At 48.1% G+C, this 16559-nt stretch overlaps 1 protein-coding gene and 1 long non-coding RNA gene across 5 annotated transcripts in view; one reads left to right on the forward strand and one right to left on the reverse strand.

Annotated features, from left to right (window-relative positions):
* Nucleotides 1–984: 984 nt before the first annotated feature.
* On the reverse strand, nucleotides 985–2355 carry LOC146351464 (uncharacterized). Its single transcript, XR_014789611.1, has 3 exons — nucleotides 1889–2355; nucleotides 1460–1683; nucleotides 985–1325 (listed from the first exon to the last, which is right to left on the reverse strand). It is a non-coding gene; the product is annotated as an uncharacterized LOC146351464 (long non-coding RNA).
* Nucleotides 2356–2447: 92 nt separating this feature from the next.
* TIPARP (TCDD inducible poly(ADP-ribose) polymerase) overlaps nucleotides 2448–16559 on the forward strand; it is a 36413-nt gene continuing 22301 nt past the window's right edge. The window contains exons 1-2 of one of the 4 annotated variants that reach the window (XM_084847335.1): nucleotides 2448–2639; nucleotides 6009–6997. In XM_084847335.1, coding sequence (XP_084703461.1) covers nucleotides 6087–6997 — 911 coding nt within the window. In that variant the 5' untranslated portion in view covers nucleotides 2448–2639; nucleotides 6009–6086. Of the gene's footprint in view, nucleotides 3139–6003; nucleotides 6998–16559 lie in introns of those variants that run through there. The other 3 variants (XM_084847336.1, XM_084847334.1, XM_084847338.1) reach the window with 3 other exon arrangements.

Raw genomic sequence — 16559 nt, forward strand, 5'->3', positions numbered from 1 at the left:
TAAATGTTTACGTAGCCTATCACGGCTGACTTTAAAAAAAACCAAAAAACGCACATACGCAAATGGCGGCGGCCACGGCCACCGCCATTTGCGTTCCTTATTTTGGCGTCTACGCTATTTGCGTTCCCCTTATTTTCGCTGTCTTAGTCTACGTAAATGTTTACGTAGACTAAGACGTGCCAAAATAAGGAACACAAACGGCGGCACCCATGGGCGCCGCCATTTGCGTACGCACGTTGGTGTTTTTTTTTAAGTCAGTCGTGATAGGCTACGTAAACATTTACGTAGCCTATCACGGCTGACTGCAGGGATGCAAACGGCGGCGGCTATGGCCGCCGCCATTTGCATCCCTGCTAGCCAGTGGCCGGATGTCCGCCTGCTGGCGGAGCTGGCCGGCGGCTCTGCAGAATCCCTGCGGAGCACAGCCGGCCGGCCAGGATTCCAGGGGGGGAGGAACGGAGCGCCTCCCCCCCCTGGCGAGGATTCCGGGGGGAGGGACGGAACGCCTCCCCCCCAACCATAAACATAATCCACGAAGGGTAAGTGCCTTTCGTATGTCCCTATTTTTTCTGTCGAAACATACACAGGAATGTGCCCTCAGTGTAGACGGAATTCTTAGGAACTGCAAAAGCTTGGCTGGAGAATGCTGGGAGCTGTAGGCCTTTTTTTTTGTCTAAACATGCATAAGATTGCGCCCAAAGTGTAATTCTTGTTGCCCAGAACAATCGGCTGAGATACCTAAATCTACAACAGATTGGGAACTCCCTGCAATTGCTGCAGTTCTCCTGAACAGGAAAAGTCGCAGACCAACCCAATTCAGGCTTGAGCTAGCAGGATGGTGCAGTGTGTTTATCTGGCAAAATCCCATTCATACATTGTCATGATGGGAAAGGTGGACCAGCTGAATTTCTGCCTGATTTTAGCAGTTTCCAGACATGCAGCTCTTTCAGAGAGCTGTTTCAGAAGTATTGCAAAACTTCGTGTACAGGATTCCACCCGACTCCAAAAATTGGGAGTTTAATTTATATTAAAAAAAATTAATGTATATTCTTACATTACAATTCATGCTGAACGCAATATTGAATGTTGACATGGCTGAGAATGCGGAGGAGTCCTGTATAGGTTTACTCTAAAGTAAGCTGCATTGAGTTCAGCTGGGTATGCAATCCTGTACGAGCTTACCTGGGAGTAAATCCCCCTGAACTCAATGGGTCTTACTTCTGAGTAGACAAGTATAGGAGCGTCTTGTTCTGCTTCCCTTAGTCTTACTTCCCCATCTGTAAAATGGGAATTGTATTGTCCTCCAGCTGAGCTCACACATTTTGCTGAGGGGAAAACACACGTTGAACTTTAGTACATAAAAGTTACAGAGCACTTTGCAAATTAAAAAACGAACACCTGCTATGCAAATACGAGACTCTTGATGGGAAGGCTAGATGAAAAATAATTATGAAATTACCACTTTCTTATTTGCTTCTCGATACTTCCCGAGATGCAAGTCATCTTGCTCGAGGGTTCTCGCGTGTGCGTGCGTGCGTGCGCCAAAAGCGAATATGAAATCGTTCCGCTTCTCACGAACGACTCCGTCACACGGGATCAGTGGCCTTGACGCAGTTTCGCAGCTTTTGACTTTCGCTCCCAGTCGCGCCCTCTTCGGCTCGGCTCCCTGCTTATTTCATTTCACTGAAGGTTTAATTTAAAAAACAAAACAAAACAAAAAAAACTCCAGGTGAGGAAACCGAGTTTCTTCTGCTGCTCCTAAGCCAGCGAATACGTGACCGGCTCACCTAAACAGCCAATCCCTCGGTCGCTCCAAATAACTCCGTTTCCCATTTCCTCCCTTCCAGCTCACAGCCAGACAGAAACCGACACCAAACTCTTGTTTTACCCGAAATTCTCCCCGGGGCTGCTGCTGCTGCTGCCGCCGTGACTCCTGCCCGCGAGTTCAATTACCCAACCGTGTCATCGCCGCGTAGGGCGAGTCAGATCTGCCCCGTTCTCACGCCCTGTTTCCCAGCTTGTTTGTTTAAAGGGCGCCTCGTAAAATCCTGAAGGGAAAATAGGGGGTTGAGAGCGGGGCGGGGTGTTGCTTCGTGTTCATCAGGCTTCCCCAACCGGGCGCCCTCCAGGTGTGTTTGCTGCCCGGGGTTGCTGGGAGTTGCGGCCCAACACATCTGGAGAGCGCCCGGTCGGGGCCAGCTGGTGCCCACGTACGTGCAGCAGCAAACGCTTCCACGCAAATGCTTCCCTCTCTGATCTCTGCCTGTGTGGCGCGCACGCAGGGACTCTTCGCAACCCAGCAATTCTTGCGTGGCCGGCCGGCCGGCCGGGTGGGACCCGCGCTTCCCCCCTCCCCAGCCAAGCCGCGTGGAGAGCCCAGAATCCGACCTATGCAAATCATCCCGGCGCAGCAGCGCCGAGCCCCCTCCTCCGCGCCCGCCCCGCTTGGGCGGGATCGGCGCGGCGAGGCGGGAAGGAGAGGCGGAGCCCGCCCTGGAATGTCGCCCCGGACTGGGAGCAGCGCGGGGGGACGGAGCCGAGCCCTCTCGCCGGCGCGCCGGAGCTCCTCCCCCGAGTCGTGCAGCCGCCCGGCCGAGGGCTTTTCAGGAAGCCGTATTTAAACGGCTCCAGCGGAACATGTGAGAAGCAGCCGCCGCCGCGGTCGTCGTCGGAAGGGCGAGGAGGTGCGGGGGGAGCGGCGCCGTCCGGGAGTTACTGCAGCCGCCGCCGCCGCCGACGCGCTGCGCTGCGCTGCGCTCCCCTCCGCTCTCCTCTCCTCTCCTCTCCCCTCCCTCCGCCGGCCGGAATGGGAGCTTTGTCGCGCACGGGGAGGCGAGCAGCAAGCCAGGCTGCTGGCCCGGCCTGAGCGGCGCCGCCGTCCGTGGCGGGGATTCGCGCTGAGCGCACGGGGAGAGCGGGCGGCTCTCGCCTCCTCCTCCTCCTCCTCCTCGTCGTCGCCTTCTTCCAGGCTCCCCCCTCGCATCTGCCGAGCGCCCCCCGAAGGAAAGGGCCCCCCGCCGCCGCCCTTCTCCGGCTCGGCTTCGCATTGTCGTAGCTGCTGGTGCTGGTCGCCGCGCAGCGGGAAAGCGACGCGGGGCGAAGCCTTCTCCCTTGCAGCGGCGGCAGCAGCAGACCCGGGTAACGTCCCTCGAGGCGTGAGCGCGGCTCCTGGCTGCTTTAGCTCTTTTAAAGACGTAAACTTCCTTTCCGAAAAGCGGAGCGTTGCTGCGGCTTCGGCTGGCGCCGGGAAGGGCCTTCCTGCGATTTTTGGAGGCGTTCTTGCTCGGAAGCGGGCGTCTGCGGAGCTTGGGGGGGCTGTGGTTGTTGTTCAGTCGCGTCCGACTGACTCTTCGTGACCCCATGGACCGTGCCGCGCCGGGCCTTCCTGCCCTGCGCTCTCTCCCGGAGCGTTGGGGGGTTTACTTCTGCGTAAAGACGCCGAGGATCGGGTTGCAAAGCGCGCGGGCGCGGGGCTTCTAAAGCGAAGCGAGCCCCGGTGGAGAGTTCCCTGCCCTCGGCGACCTTGACATTTTTTATATTTTTTTATTTTGCATCCCGATCCCCTTTACTCCAGCGGAGGCCCACTTTAAAAAAAATTTCGGTGGTAGGACTTCCCGGGGCGGCGGGGATGCCTCTTGAGCCGCGGTCCTAGACTCGTTTACTCGGAAGTCAAGCCCCCCCTGAGTTCGATGAGACTTGACTCCGAAATTAGAGGGTGTATTGCGGCCTCCCAGTCCAACGTGGATTTTCTCTGACGGCCTCGGAGAGGCTTCTCCGAAGGAGAGGGCCGTAGTCAGCCCCAGCCTTCGAGAAGTGAAGCGCGGTAGATGAACTCCGGCGCCTTGCAGACCCGAAGCGCGGGGTTCCGTAGCTTAATAGCCCCCATCTTGGCTCAATTCGTAGCAGCCGCGTACATATATTCTGCGTTAACTAATCTGGAAGAGCCCCCGCTGTTCTCGCGCCTACTAAAATCTGGATTAGAAACCCCACCACCCGGTAGTATGACTCGCTGAAAGAGTACAATAATCAATATTTCCATCGCTGTTAGGCCACTCTGATATATGTCAGGACCAGAGATGAGTAACTAATATGCGTTTAATGATTTTGAGTCTCTGTTATAAAAACAAAACAAAACAAAAAATCCTCTTGGAAGGAGGTACCCCGAATTTCCCCCTCTTGGGGGAGGGAGCTCTCAATGCTCATGCTTAATCCTATGTTTCTGTGTCTTAAGGAGCTGGTGACAGTGTTCCTAAGTCTACCCCTTTTTGTTCCTGGGAACTTCCTTGCATCAGATCGATTTTGCGTGCTGCCCAAGCAGCTAGACTCTGGGATTTGCATGGGAAGGCAATTTAGCTGGCAGCCCCTCAAGGCTCAAACTGTTTGCTCTAGGATAGAACTTTATAGTTAGCTTGGGTGTAGCTCGCTTGAAGGTTCTTGTATGTCCTGTATCATTATCTTTTTCCTAATGGGGATTGAACTCCTTATGACTACAGAGGGGGGAAAAAAACCTTGCTGTTCAGCTGGCAGGATGTCAAGTAATAAAGGCTAATGTTGTGATGAAAACATAAAGCATGTATAATCTTCGCCCTGATGTTTCAGATAAGACAGTTTCAGACATGTTGCAGTATAGCGGAGTATATGTTTGTAAAGTAATGCTGGTCTTAGTGAAAAGTGAAGTCCTACTTTTGTCCATCATAGATAGCTCCTGGGAATATTTAGTTGTGATTAATAGATTGTGTCTTTGGATTTTCTTCTACTGGGTCAGAGAAGCAAGACTTTAAATCCCAGAAATCTTTATAAAACCAGCCTTGTAAATGAGCCCACAAAAGTTGCTAGCCTGTTGGCTGGGAGCTAGCAGAGAAAAAAATGGGGAGCTCTATCCCTCTTCCAAAAGCTCACTCCTTGTCTGCATGGGCTTCCATGCACTCTCCTTTATTCAATTCCTGGTGGCTACCAGGTGACCACTTAAGTACAAGGCTGGGGAAACAATTATTTGAATGAACTTTTTATCCCTCTCCATCCTCCACCCGTGTGCCCATTCAATGTAAATACTGAAGTTCTTTCTAGTTGAGTTATGTCTTTTTCCCTAGCCAGGGTTGGGGAAATAGAATTCTTGGCTTGCCAGGAGAACATTTCCCAGTTTTGAAGCAGTGTGGCTTCTCTGTTCCCCTTATTTCTAACCTTTGCAAACTTTTTCCTTTTGAAGGCTGCAGTCACTGCCTGGGCCGGTGGGCGGCGGGCGAGCTTGTCCGCTTGTGTCATGCAGTCAGAAGCAGCTGTGTTCTCGGTGTGTGATTCAGACCAAATGACTGGCAACATGTGAGAACGCGAAACTGCTGAAAAGGGCTTGGGAGAGGGAGTGACAAGGCAGTTCTGAAGCTGCAAGAGGTTCCGCGTCAGCAGCAGGAACAAGGTCTCTTTGAGAAACGGCTCCATCTCAGGGAGAGCCTTTTCAAATAGTTTCACATTCCCACATGCTCTTAGTCATTCATCCTGAATTTGATAACTTGTGAGGTCAGAGATCACCCTGAGTCTGAAGGAGGGAGAGTCTTTGTATACAGAGACTCTGTCTCTAGGGATGGTTGTGGGGGGAGTCAGTTGGTGTGAAGCATGTGGGTTCTCTGTTTCCATGGGTCTCTGTGGGAGGGGAAAAGAGAGGACAATGCAGCACATGCATATAAGAAGAAGCCACAGTCCTGTGTAAAAAAAAAAAAAATAGGGGAGGAGGAGAAGAGAAGGCCGGCCTAAACCTTCCTAGGGTGGCTGTGTGTGCTGGAGAGGGGTGAATATGTTTGTTTTGGGGATTAAGTCTTGCATTTTTAGCAGGTTTCATGCTTTGTGTGCCTGAGGATTGCCCACAGACACAGTAAAGGGAGTGGGGTGAGGTGACTGTTGCTGTCTGGGAATCCTTTGTGGGGCGATCTTGTTTTGTGTCAACCCTGAGCAATATGAGAGAGAGAGAGAGAGAGAGAGAGATTAACTGCCTTGATTTTCCGCTTTTGCCCTAGGTTGGCTCTCGTAAGGCGCTGGGAACTTGGAAGTGACTTGGAAGGGGCTGGGGGCTGAGGAGGAAGAATCTGAAACGGATGGAGACTGAACTGGAACCTCCGTGTACCATGCAACAGGCCCACTGCCAGGAAATGGAGTGCTCTGCCCCTTCAGAGATCTTCCCTCCCCCAATGAGGATTCCTGAAAAGATCCCACCGGTCAAGCCTTGCTTTAAGAAAAAGCAGCAAATGCAGAAACGGCTGGATACGGAAGCACTCCGGGCTTTGCGTCCCATCTTTACCAGTTTGCTTGGTGCGGGCACCTTGGATGCAATCTTTGTGCCCAGGGGACAGAATGCTGGCCACAGTAACTTGTGCGAACCTGTTGCAAAAAAGAATTTGGGGATCGCGGCTCCGTGCACACCACCAAATAACAGTGTGTCAGTGTTGATGCCAGGAGCTCCTGATGCTCAAGGGCAAATATCTGAGGGTTCTCCTGAACGGGAGGCCCAGCCTGGGGAGCAGAGCTTCCCCTCCGCTACCTCTTCAGCAAATGAGCCATTCCAGGACCGCTCCTTGCACACTGCCTCCAATGATGCTGCTGCCTTTCTTTCATGCCCTGGCAAGATACTTGAAGGTTACGCTCCTGGGGCCCTCCCGGACAAGAACAGCTGCCTGGTCCAATGTAACGTGAACCTGAGCGATAAGATTGGAGCTGGGCTTTTCCAGAACAAAAGTGAGGAGGCTTCTCTTGATCTCGTGTTTGAACTCTTGAACCAGCTGCAGTATCACACCCACCAAAAGGACAGGATTGACATCTGTGTGGATTTCCTACAAGGCATGTGCATCTATGGCAGCGATTGCCCCAAGCATCACACAGTGCTGCCGTATCACTGGCAGGTCAGGAGGACGGCTACCCAGATGTGGCAGAGCGTGACCACCGACGCGCAGGAGCATCTGGAAAGACTCTACTGCAATCCGGACAACGACAAGGTCAAAGTAAGATATCGGTAAGTTGTAAGCACTTTGCTGTACTTCAGATGGAGCTAAACCAAACTGGTTTTGAGAATGGATGCAGGGAAATGTTATTGAATCTAAAAATCACTGTCTCAGAAGCACACAACTTTCGTAGTGTCTCTTCTATGTACAATTTTTACTCTACTGTCTGTCTCCAGTTAGCTTTCCAGGTGAGGGCTTTCCCTCATTCTGTTCAAGTATCCATGTGACCTCAAAATACTTGGGCTGTTCACATATCGGTCCAAACGGCATTTCTTAAAAAAACAAAAACTGTATTAAAAGTTATCTCAGTAACTGAGCGTGGCAGTAACAAGATGGTGATTGATAAAATCATTCAAATTTTTCTTTAGGTCCCAGTTGATCGATCATGATAGCCTGTTCAGAAAAGTACTGCTGACAAAACCATCCAGGCAGAAGTCAGATGGTTGCTTTGCTGAGAGTTGGTGGCTCAGTGGTCCATGTACATATTTAACCTGGAAGCCCACACGCTATTCAGTTGATTCCAAGGGATATAAAGTCATTTTTCTTTCCAGCTGAGATGTGGTGTTCAGAACAAACAACTCTGTGCAGATGCGGTGGGTCTTTGAGGGGATCCATACAGGGGTGTGTTACCATATTGTCAAGACTATCCCATAATATCTGTAATATGCTCAGCACTTGTCAACAGCCAAACTACCAACCCCAAAGATGTGTGTTTAAATACCCGCTGGGAGCAGCCACCCCACCAATTGAGACTTGCTAGCATGGTACTATTTTGGAAAGAGAATATAAACATTGCTGGGATTCTTCCGTTTTATGCCAGTTGTTTCATAGAATGGGAAAAAATGTCACCGTACCACTTGTCCGTATCTCGCACAGCTGAAAGAAACATGGAATGTCTCTTTCTAGCTGGTCTCCAAAGGATACCAAGAGAAACCCCTTGAAGCTAAGCAAGTGTTTTAATAAACTTGAGCTCCGCCTTTGCAAATGCATCTCTTTTCTTCTGCTGCTGCTTTCTTCCTGTTAAGATGGCATTGCCTTGTGTTTTGACTACCACACTTGTTACACTCCTGGGCTCTTGTGCAGAACTGCCACTTTACTGGATTTGACCTGTGTGCTTACAGTGCTTCAGAGGAACTGTGCCAGTTAAATTGTTTTGACACTTAAACAAATAAAATACCTATTGTGCACTTAACAGTGTGGATCAGTCAACTGCAGCGCACCGGGGGGTGGGGTGGCGGAACAGGGGGTGGGTTCTGCAGACGTTCAGCCCTAGCCCGGGGCATCTTGCCATATGAAGCAGCTGTACTGCATGACTCAAGAGCTCATGCCTTGATATATGACATCACAAGGATCCTGGGACATACCGCTGGGATTGCACACTGCCTCATTGGCACCTTAAAACTATTGTTGCCATGGGTGTTTGCTTGAGTTACTTGTGTAGTTGGGCTGGTCAGGCAGGCACTGCCTGGAATTCCAGACTCCAGCATGTGCTGCTGAGCAAAAGTAGCAAAGGGAATCCTGTAGTACTTTTTGCTAACGAGGGAGGAGAAAACAGTAGGTTTTAAGTTGCAACAGTGGAGTGTCTGAAGACAGGAGCAAGGAAGCATATCTAATAGCAGGAGCAGCTGGGTGGCTGAACAGTTGCCTGGGGATGTTATGGAATTTCTCTCTCTGGCATTAAGGAGAAGTTGGATGAACATCTGTTGGGAATAGTTTGGATCCAAGGAACCTGTCAGTGAGCACGTTGTAAATTTCATCTCTCTGGTCCTAAGCCACCTCTCTGGCTTCCAACTCTGCAATAAGTGGTTCAAATAGCATTTTTGTTAGCACTTGGGAAATCTGGCTCTTTGATCTATGGTCCAGAACTTCCCATTTGAAATCCAGAAGCAAGAGAAGGAATAGATCTAAAATCTGTGTGCGGTTCTGTTTACAGCTGAGCCCCCATCATTTCATTTCCAGGCTCAATTGAAGGTGGTGGTGTTAACCTTTAAAGCTCCCAAATGGCTTGAGACTTGTGAACCTCAAGGTACTGCTGTACCTTCTTCCCTAAGCCTCCCCACATGCTTTGGTCATCTGAGGCATCAGGAAGCTAAGCGTGCAGCCACATGGTCTAGAGCAGGGCTGGAGAACGTGGCCTTCCTGATGTCATTGAACTGTATCCCTCACCACTGTGGCTATGGCTGAGGGGAGCTGCAATCTGGCAACAGCTGGAGGGCAACATGTTTCCCATCCCTAGTCTAGAGCCTTCAATGCTGTGCCAACACAGATGCATCAGGCACACATGGTACCGCTTTAGGCACTCTGTAAGTACTTCGCACTCAAGGAAGGTGTTCCGTTAAAAGTTTTAATAGCCCTTGGGTGTGTTTTTTTAGCCCTTATGGCTTGCTGCTCTTACAAACTGTTTATTGTTTGTTAATATGGATTTTTAAGTCTGATTTTGTGTATTTTCTCCGTTGTGTTTCCTCTCAGAGAAATAGATGGAGTATGAGCTTTTAAAATAATAAAAATTGTTGGCTCTCTCCTGCAAGGAAACATCTGGTGCTCATCTTCTAAGTTCCATACGAGAGCTCATTGTGCATCAAGGAGAGTTACTTCAAATGCTCTCACCTGAAAAAGACATGTTTTCGATTTATTCTTATTCAACGGGTGTAAATCAGCACTCTCACCTAGCTTTAGGCAATTGGACCAATGCTTCAGAGGTTGCTGTTTTCCTACGCAGTTATGCTTTTCTTTTTATGAAAAAAGAAAAACTCCATCACTTCACGTGTGGATGGGGAGGGTACAGCCAGTCATGGCTTCCCAGCGCATGTCCATGCAGCATGGCAGTGAAGTGCCATCATGATGCATGAGAAGGGGAACACTTCAACACAGGGGAAAGTATGATAGCTAAATGCATTTCTTGGTGTGGCAGTATTTTTCTCATAGAAAAACCAGAGTAGTTAAAGCACATTGCACTCACTGGTATTAGCTCATTTCTGTATAATTTTGCAACTTCATTAAAAAAAGTACCTGTCTTAGAACCTGGAGTTTCTTACTGGTTAAAAAGTGTCTCTCTGGTATTACTGCCAAAACATCTCCATAAAATTCTGATGAAATTAGGTCACTGTTCATACTGTGCAAAATGTATTTAGGCCCTTTCTTGATATGTTCTTTACCTGCCCTTTTTGCATTTAGTCAGAATTTAGGAATTTAGTTAAGGTATATATCTTCACAACAACTGTGTGAAGCAGGTTGGGGTGACAGTGTGACTAGCCCAAGGTCACTCATCGAACTTGATGGTGGAGCAGAACCCAGTCCTCATTTGTCCTAATCTGAAACTATACCGGAGGTGTGCAGAAGATAGATCTAGAGCTATAGTAGGTCTCTAGGTGATTTGCATGCATTCATTTATGACATTTCTATACTGCCCAATAGCCGAAGCTGTCTGGGCGGTTCGCAAAGATTAAAACATTTAAAGTACGTTATAAAAACCATTTACATAGAAACATATAAACAAACAGCCCCCCACACACACACTCCTAAAACAAAGTTAAACAACAACGAGAAAAATCCAGGACCTGTTTAAAATCTCATCATATGCTGTGAAGTGCTTGAGAGAAGAGGAAGGTCTTAACCTTGCATGAAAAGATAACAACGTTGGCCCCAGGTGAGCCTCATCATGGAGATTATTCCATAATTGGGGGGCCACCATGGAGAAGGCCCTTTCCCTTGTTACCACCTTCCAAGCTCCCTTGGAGGAGGCACCTGGAGGTGGGCCTTAAATGATGAAAGTAGTGTACGGGTCAATTCATGCCAGGAGAGGTGCTCCATTAGCTATCGCAGCAGATCAGCAAGGATTTTTGAATCCCAGTTCATTAATAACAGCAACAAAATGAATCCCCCCTTGCCCTACATCATACTGCTGAAACAAGGACAATTCAGGACAGTCTGGTAGGTTCTTGTGTGAAAGGACTGAGTTCTGCTCAGTTCTGGTACTCAAAACAAACCCCTGGGCGTAGAGTGCTTTAATTCTAAGTCTGTCTGTTGCACCTGCCTTCAGTTGGATCTGGGGGTTCTAGAAAAAAACTCAGTAGATCCTGCAGATCTGAAGTCTGCCCACCCCTGCACACCAGCTCTGGTTACTCCAGTAATGGAAACAGACTTCCAAATAAGTGATAGAGAATGGCCATGCTGGGTCAGATCAAGGGTCCAGCCAGTCCACCGTTCTGCTCACATAGTGGCCAACCAGCTGCCTGTGGGAAGCCCACAAGTAGGACATGAGTGCAATAACACCCTCCTAGCCGTGTTCCCCAGCAACTGGTATATGTCAGCATTGTTGTTGTTCAGTCGTGTCCGACTCTTTCATGACCCCATGGACCATAGCACGCCAGGCCTTCCTGTCCTCCGCTCTCTCCCAGAGAGTGCTCAAGTTCATGTTCATTGCATCGGTGATGCTATCTAGCCACCTCATCCTCTGCCATCCCCTTCTCCTTTTGCCTTCAATCTTTCCCAGCATCAGGGTCTTTTCCAGGGAGTTTTCCCTTCGCATTATGTGGCCAAAATATTTGAGCTTCAGTATCTGTCCTTCCAATGAGCACTCAGGGTTGATTTCCTTTAGGATGGACTGATTTGGCCTCCTTGAAGTCCAGGGGACTCATAAGAGTCTTCTCCAGCACCACAGTTCGAAAGCATCAATTCTTCAGCGCTCAGCCTTCCTTATAGTCCAGCTCTCACAGCCATACATATGTCAGCATATTGCCTCTAATACTGGAGGTAGGTAGCATGTAACCATCAGGACTAGTAACCACTGATAGCCTAAAAACATAGCCCCAGTTCACACGTAACAACGTTTTGTTTTTCTAATTAAGAGCCTTGAGATGCTGATCTCCTCCTACCCCTAAATAAAAACTCATGGCTTTTTTCCTACTTCCGCAGAGTTGCTGGCACTCAGGCAAGCTGGCGAGTGCAAGCAGCCTAATTAGGTCAGGCCACATTGTATAATTGCTAGAGTTCATTAAAACCATCAAGTTTAAAGCAAACCTGGAGATCATTTTCAGTGAATGAAGGTACCCTTCTTTGTGCAAAACTAGAGGCCTGAAAGGTCCCCTCCCTTTGTACTGGGAGGGGCAGGTGCCAGGTTCTTCCACCTAAAGGGCTTTGCCAAAATGCTCCCCCCTCCAGCTTTGTCTTCCTGTCTGCAGGCTGTGAAGTTGCAAGGGGGGGATTTTGTGACCTTTGTAAGGAGTCTTGCAAGGTGGTTCCATTTGCTTTGGTTATGATCTTGCTTCTCTGGGCTAGCATGATGTTAACCCAGACCAGTCCCATTCTCTCTCTTTCTCCATGTGCCCTCCCTCAGAACTGAAGGCCCTGGCTAGCCTACCAAGTTTGCAGAGGATGACTTTTTGGGTCAGCCTTATCCAGAAGCCTTAAAAACTTAAAAACAAAACACTGCAACTTACCAGCCCACATCATAACCTTTTGCATGTACCTAATGTATGACAAGTTGGCGTCTTCTGGCCTAAAATGTTCTGGAACTCAGAACTCTGGGGGCCAATGCAAGTCTCTTATGGTGTCTACTTGTGGTCGCTGCAACCTGACTTTCCTCTTCTCCGAAGACAGCACTGTGTATCCTGGCAACTCAATGCAGATAGCGCTGTCTCCGAACCCTGCTTCCGTGAGCTGCTGGAGCTTATTTGTGAGACTCCTAGTTCACATGGTTACCACTCCTACTTGGCTGAAATGATTAATCTCCTTTGGTCAGCCTAGCTTTAGAGGCCTATCTTCTAAAGCTTGCATGCAACAAGGAAATATCTGTCTCAGCGCTTCTGAGGATCCAAGGAAGGCAAGCCAAAACCAGCCTCTGTTGGTTACCACCAGGGGGTGGTTGTTTGTTTCTCCTTTTGTTTTGAATACAGCTTACATGGCACAGTGACCCATCATTGCTCTCTGTATCCATAATATCTTCATTGTTCAGTGCTTCAGGCGAGTTCATGGTTCTGGGCCATTGGCTCAACCAGGGACTAAGGAATGATGTGGTCTACCAATAGCTCATATATTTCAATAAATCTTTCCTCCCCCTCCTCCCTTAAATTTGAGACGGCATTCCTTTTCCTTTTTCTTCGATGACAAGCGCTCGCGCGCTCTCTCTCTCTCTCTCTCTCTCTCTATATATATATATATATATAATAAATATAGTGTGTGTGTGTGTGTGTGAGAGAGAGAGAGAGAGGAATGAATGAATGAAGGAATGAATGAATAGAATTATAGGCATGTGTACATCCGGGGCTAGTGTTGGGGGTAGGTAGTGTTGGGTACCTGCCAGAGCCCACACCAACTCAAGGGGCCCACTGCTGATAATTGAAGTTTCCTGGTTCTGCTGCTGTTCCTTCTGTCACTGCCTGTTCATCTATCCTCTCCAAGCATGCAAGCAGAAGCAAGAGCGAGGAGATGGAGAAGATATCTTCCGCATATTTTGCGTACGCGCACTCTCTCTGGGCAGTTTATTTATTATTACATTTGTGTCCTGCCTTTTTTCTTCTTGGAAGGAACCCAAGACAGCTTACACTGTCTTCCTCCTCTCCATATTATCCTCACGATAACCCCGTGAGGTAGGTTAGGCTGGGAGTCAGTGACTGGCTCAAAGTCACTCATTGAGCTTTATGGCATAGCGGCGACTTGACCTTGGGTCTCTGCAGTCCCACATTTTTAACCACTACACCACACTGATGGTATAATCTTTTCAGCCCATAAGATAAGTCAGCAGTATTGTCTGTATATTACACGGGGGCAGGGGGCTGGAAATGAGCAAACAGTGGCTCAAACTATGTAATGTGTTAATGGCAGAAGCAAGATTTGAACTGGGGATTTCATGGTCAGCACCTCAGTCTCTCAGCCCTGTAGCTGGTGAGAAGGGAGTGGCCCCAGTGGTATTTGTTCATCACCGGGAATGGCACCAGTGGCATTTTTTTTAATTTGCATCATTTACAAGGTAAATGATAGGCTTCAGCTTTACTTGGCTCAGAATACAGGTTCTCTTGTTGCAGAGTGTTGATGGTTATTTAGCATAGACATAGCCCTGACTTGGAATGCAGTCCTAAATACGCTTAGGATGGAGCAATATCCTTGAACACAGTGGGGCTTACGTCTGAGTAAACGTGCATAGGATTGCGCTGCAGATTTACTTTGGGAACAGGTGTGAAGGTCCAAATCCAGCACGCTTCATGGCCAAGAGGGGACTAGAACCCAGAACTCCCAAGTCCCAGTCTCACCACTCTAGCCACTACATCACACTGCCAGTTGTGCAGGAGCCAGAAAGAGAGTGAGGTGGGCAGTGGTGATTGTGAGGAGGTGGGTGAGCCACAAAGGAATGGGACTCACTGAGGCTGCCTTGCACAGGTGCCCCAAACCACTATTGATGCCTATGCGCTCTTGTGTAACTTCCACTCATTTCCATGGGGCTGTTAGAAAAGCTTCTGCTTTTGTGAAATTATGCCCTCTACCATCTTAATTCATTTGGGTACAGGTGGCTTCAGTTGCTGCAGTTTGGCTGCCAGCAGAACAATATATTTTGACAGTCTTTCACGGTCTGTATAACTAAGTGGTTTCACACAGCTATGCGAGGTATAGGGCCTTCAGGCTGCAATCCTATGCATGCTTACCTGGAAGTAAGCCTCCTTAAACACAACAGGACTTGCATTTGCGTAAAACGTGTGTGGATTTCACCCTTGGTGGGTTTCAAAACATTAAGTGTTACTTACAAGTTTAACAACACTTGGAAAATAGGTAATGTTGTTCTTCAAATGCGAAGTGCCGTTAACCTATCTAGCTTGAGGTTGAGCAATTCTGGATTAATTCTCAGTAACGAACAATATCAGTGCTAGTCGGTCCCTCTGCCCTTCGTCTGAAGCCACAATATCAATAATGATATTCATCTGCAGTCTGGAATGGTGTAGCCCATTCTACCATCTCTGGGTTCTTGCACTTCGTTCTGCTGCATATGTAGGCCTCGGTGCCATGTAAATCATTCTTCCCTGTTGCATTGGAACAGGAAGTTCAAAGGTTTTGTACTAATCAGCTTTTCAAAACTGAATGTAGTAATTACATTCCTGGCAACATAAAAGAGTGCATAAAACCACTCCTGTTGAGACAGTGAGTTTGCTATTTTAGCAGCAGGTGTCCTGATGGCTTCTTTGGAAAAACATTCTTGTGCATAATGGGACTTTATTTTTATGTTTGTTTGCATCTGCTGCACAATATGGTCAGAGTTGGGCTGCTGTGACTGAAACTGATGCTGTCTTTTCCTTGCTTCCAATACAGATTAGTAGAAAATACTAAGCATTTCTGATGTAGGAGAAGGATATATTCTGCATTTTTTAAAAATGTGGTTACAGTTTTAGGATGTCTTGTTTTGTTTTTAAGTGTACAAGTTCTCCTACCCCCAGCACCCTCCTGGGTTTCAGGTTTTTTGGCTTTGCTTTAAAAGTTATAACTAGTGAACTTTACAGCTGTTGCAGTGACAGAGGTAACCTATTATAATAATAAGAACAGATGATAATAATAATAATAAGAACAGATGAATTTGTCTTCAGCCTGACTCCTGGGTGTTTCTTAGAAATCGCTCAGCTGTGTGCTTGGGGGTGGGGGAGAGACTTCAGAAAGCAAGGATCTAAAGATGTGAATGATTGCTGATGTTTGGCATTAGGCATTTGAGCAAATTCTTGGTTCCCCCTACCCCTCATATGTTGTATTTACATATGAAACAAAACAATTGGCTTTTATCTATACTAGATTTTATACAGATCTAGGCAAGTTGAAAGGCACATGTAGAAACGGATGGAGGGGTGGGTGGTGGAATAACTGTCAACAGTCTCCTATTTACTCCTGTTACTATGCAGATAAGATTTGGGAAGCAGCTGTCACCTGGCTTCAGGTCTAGGTCAGCCTGTTCTTTGCCTACTGGTAATAAAAGCATGCCATTCTAACAGGAAAAGACGCTTATAGGTATATCCAGCAATCTGGTTTAACCCTTTATAAATAGTTATTCCAAGAAGTCTTGATGTGTATTTTACTATTGCTTCTTTTTTTTAAGTGTTAGTGTTGTTCCTCTTAATCTAAGGGCTAAAATAGATGGGCTGGAAGCAGTTCCATGTCTTCAGAAATGAATCTGCCCCAATCACATAGGAAGGGTCATCTGTGTGGGGGACAGCAAGAGGGAGGTACAGGTGAGGGGGTTCTTACCCTCTCCACCAAACCTCTCAAGTACTTCTCGCCTAGCCAGAGTCACTTCTAGTATTGAGCTTGGCTAGGGAGAAAACTGCTTTGGCAATAAGAATATAAGAACTGTGCTGGATCAGACCAAGGGTCCATCTAGTCTAGCATTCTGTTCACGCAGTGGCCAACCAGCTGCCTACAGGAAACTCACAAGCAAGACATGAGTGCAGCAGCACCCTCCTGCCCAAGTTCCCCAGCAACTGGTGTACATAAGCACAGTGCCTCGATACTGGAGGTAGCATATAGCCATCAGGGCTAATAGCCATTGATAGCCTTCTTCTCCAGGCCCTAAGCTGCAGCATGCTGGGGATGAGGGTTCTGAAC

The sequence above is a fragment of the Heloderma suspectum genome, chromosome 3 (assembly GCF_057233095.1).
Source record: "Heloderma suspectum isolate Gila_16-S chromosome 3, 16-S_ref, whole genome shotgun sequence".
Taxonomy (NCBI): domain Eukaryota; kingdom Metazoa; phylum Chordata; class Lepidosauria; order Squamata; family Helodermatidae; genus Heloderma; species Heloderma suspectum.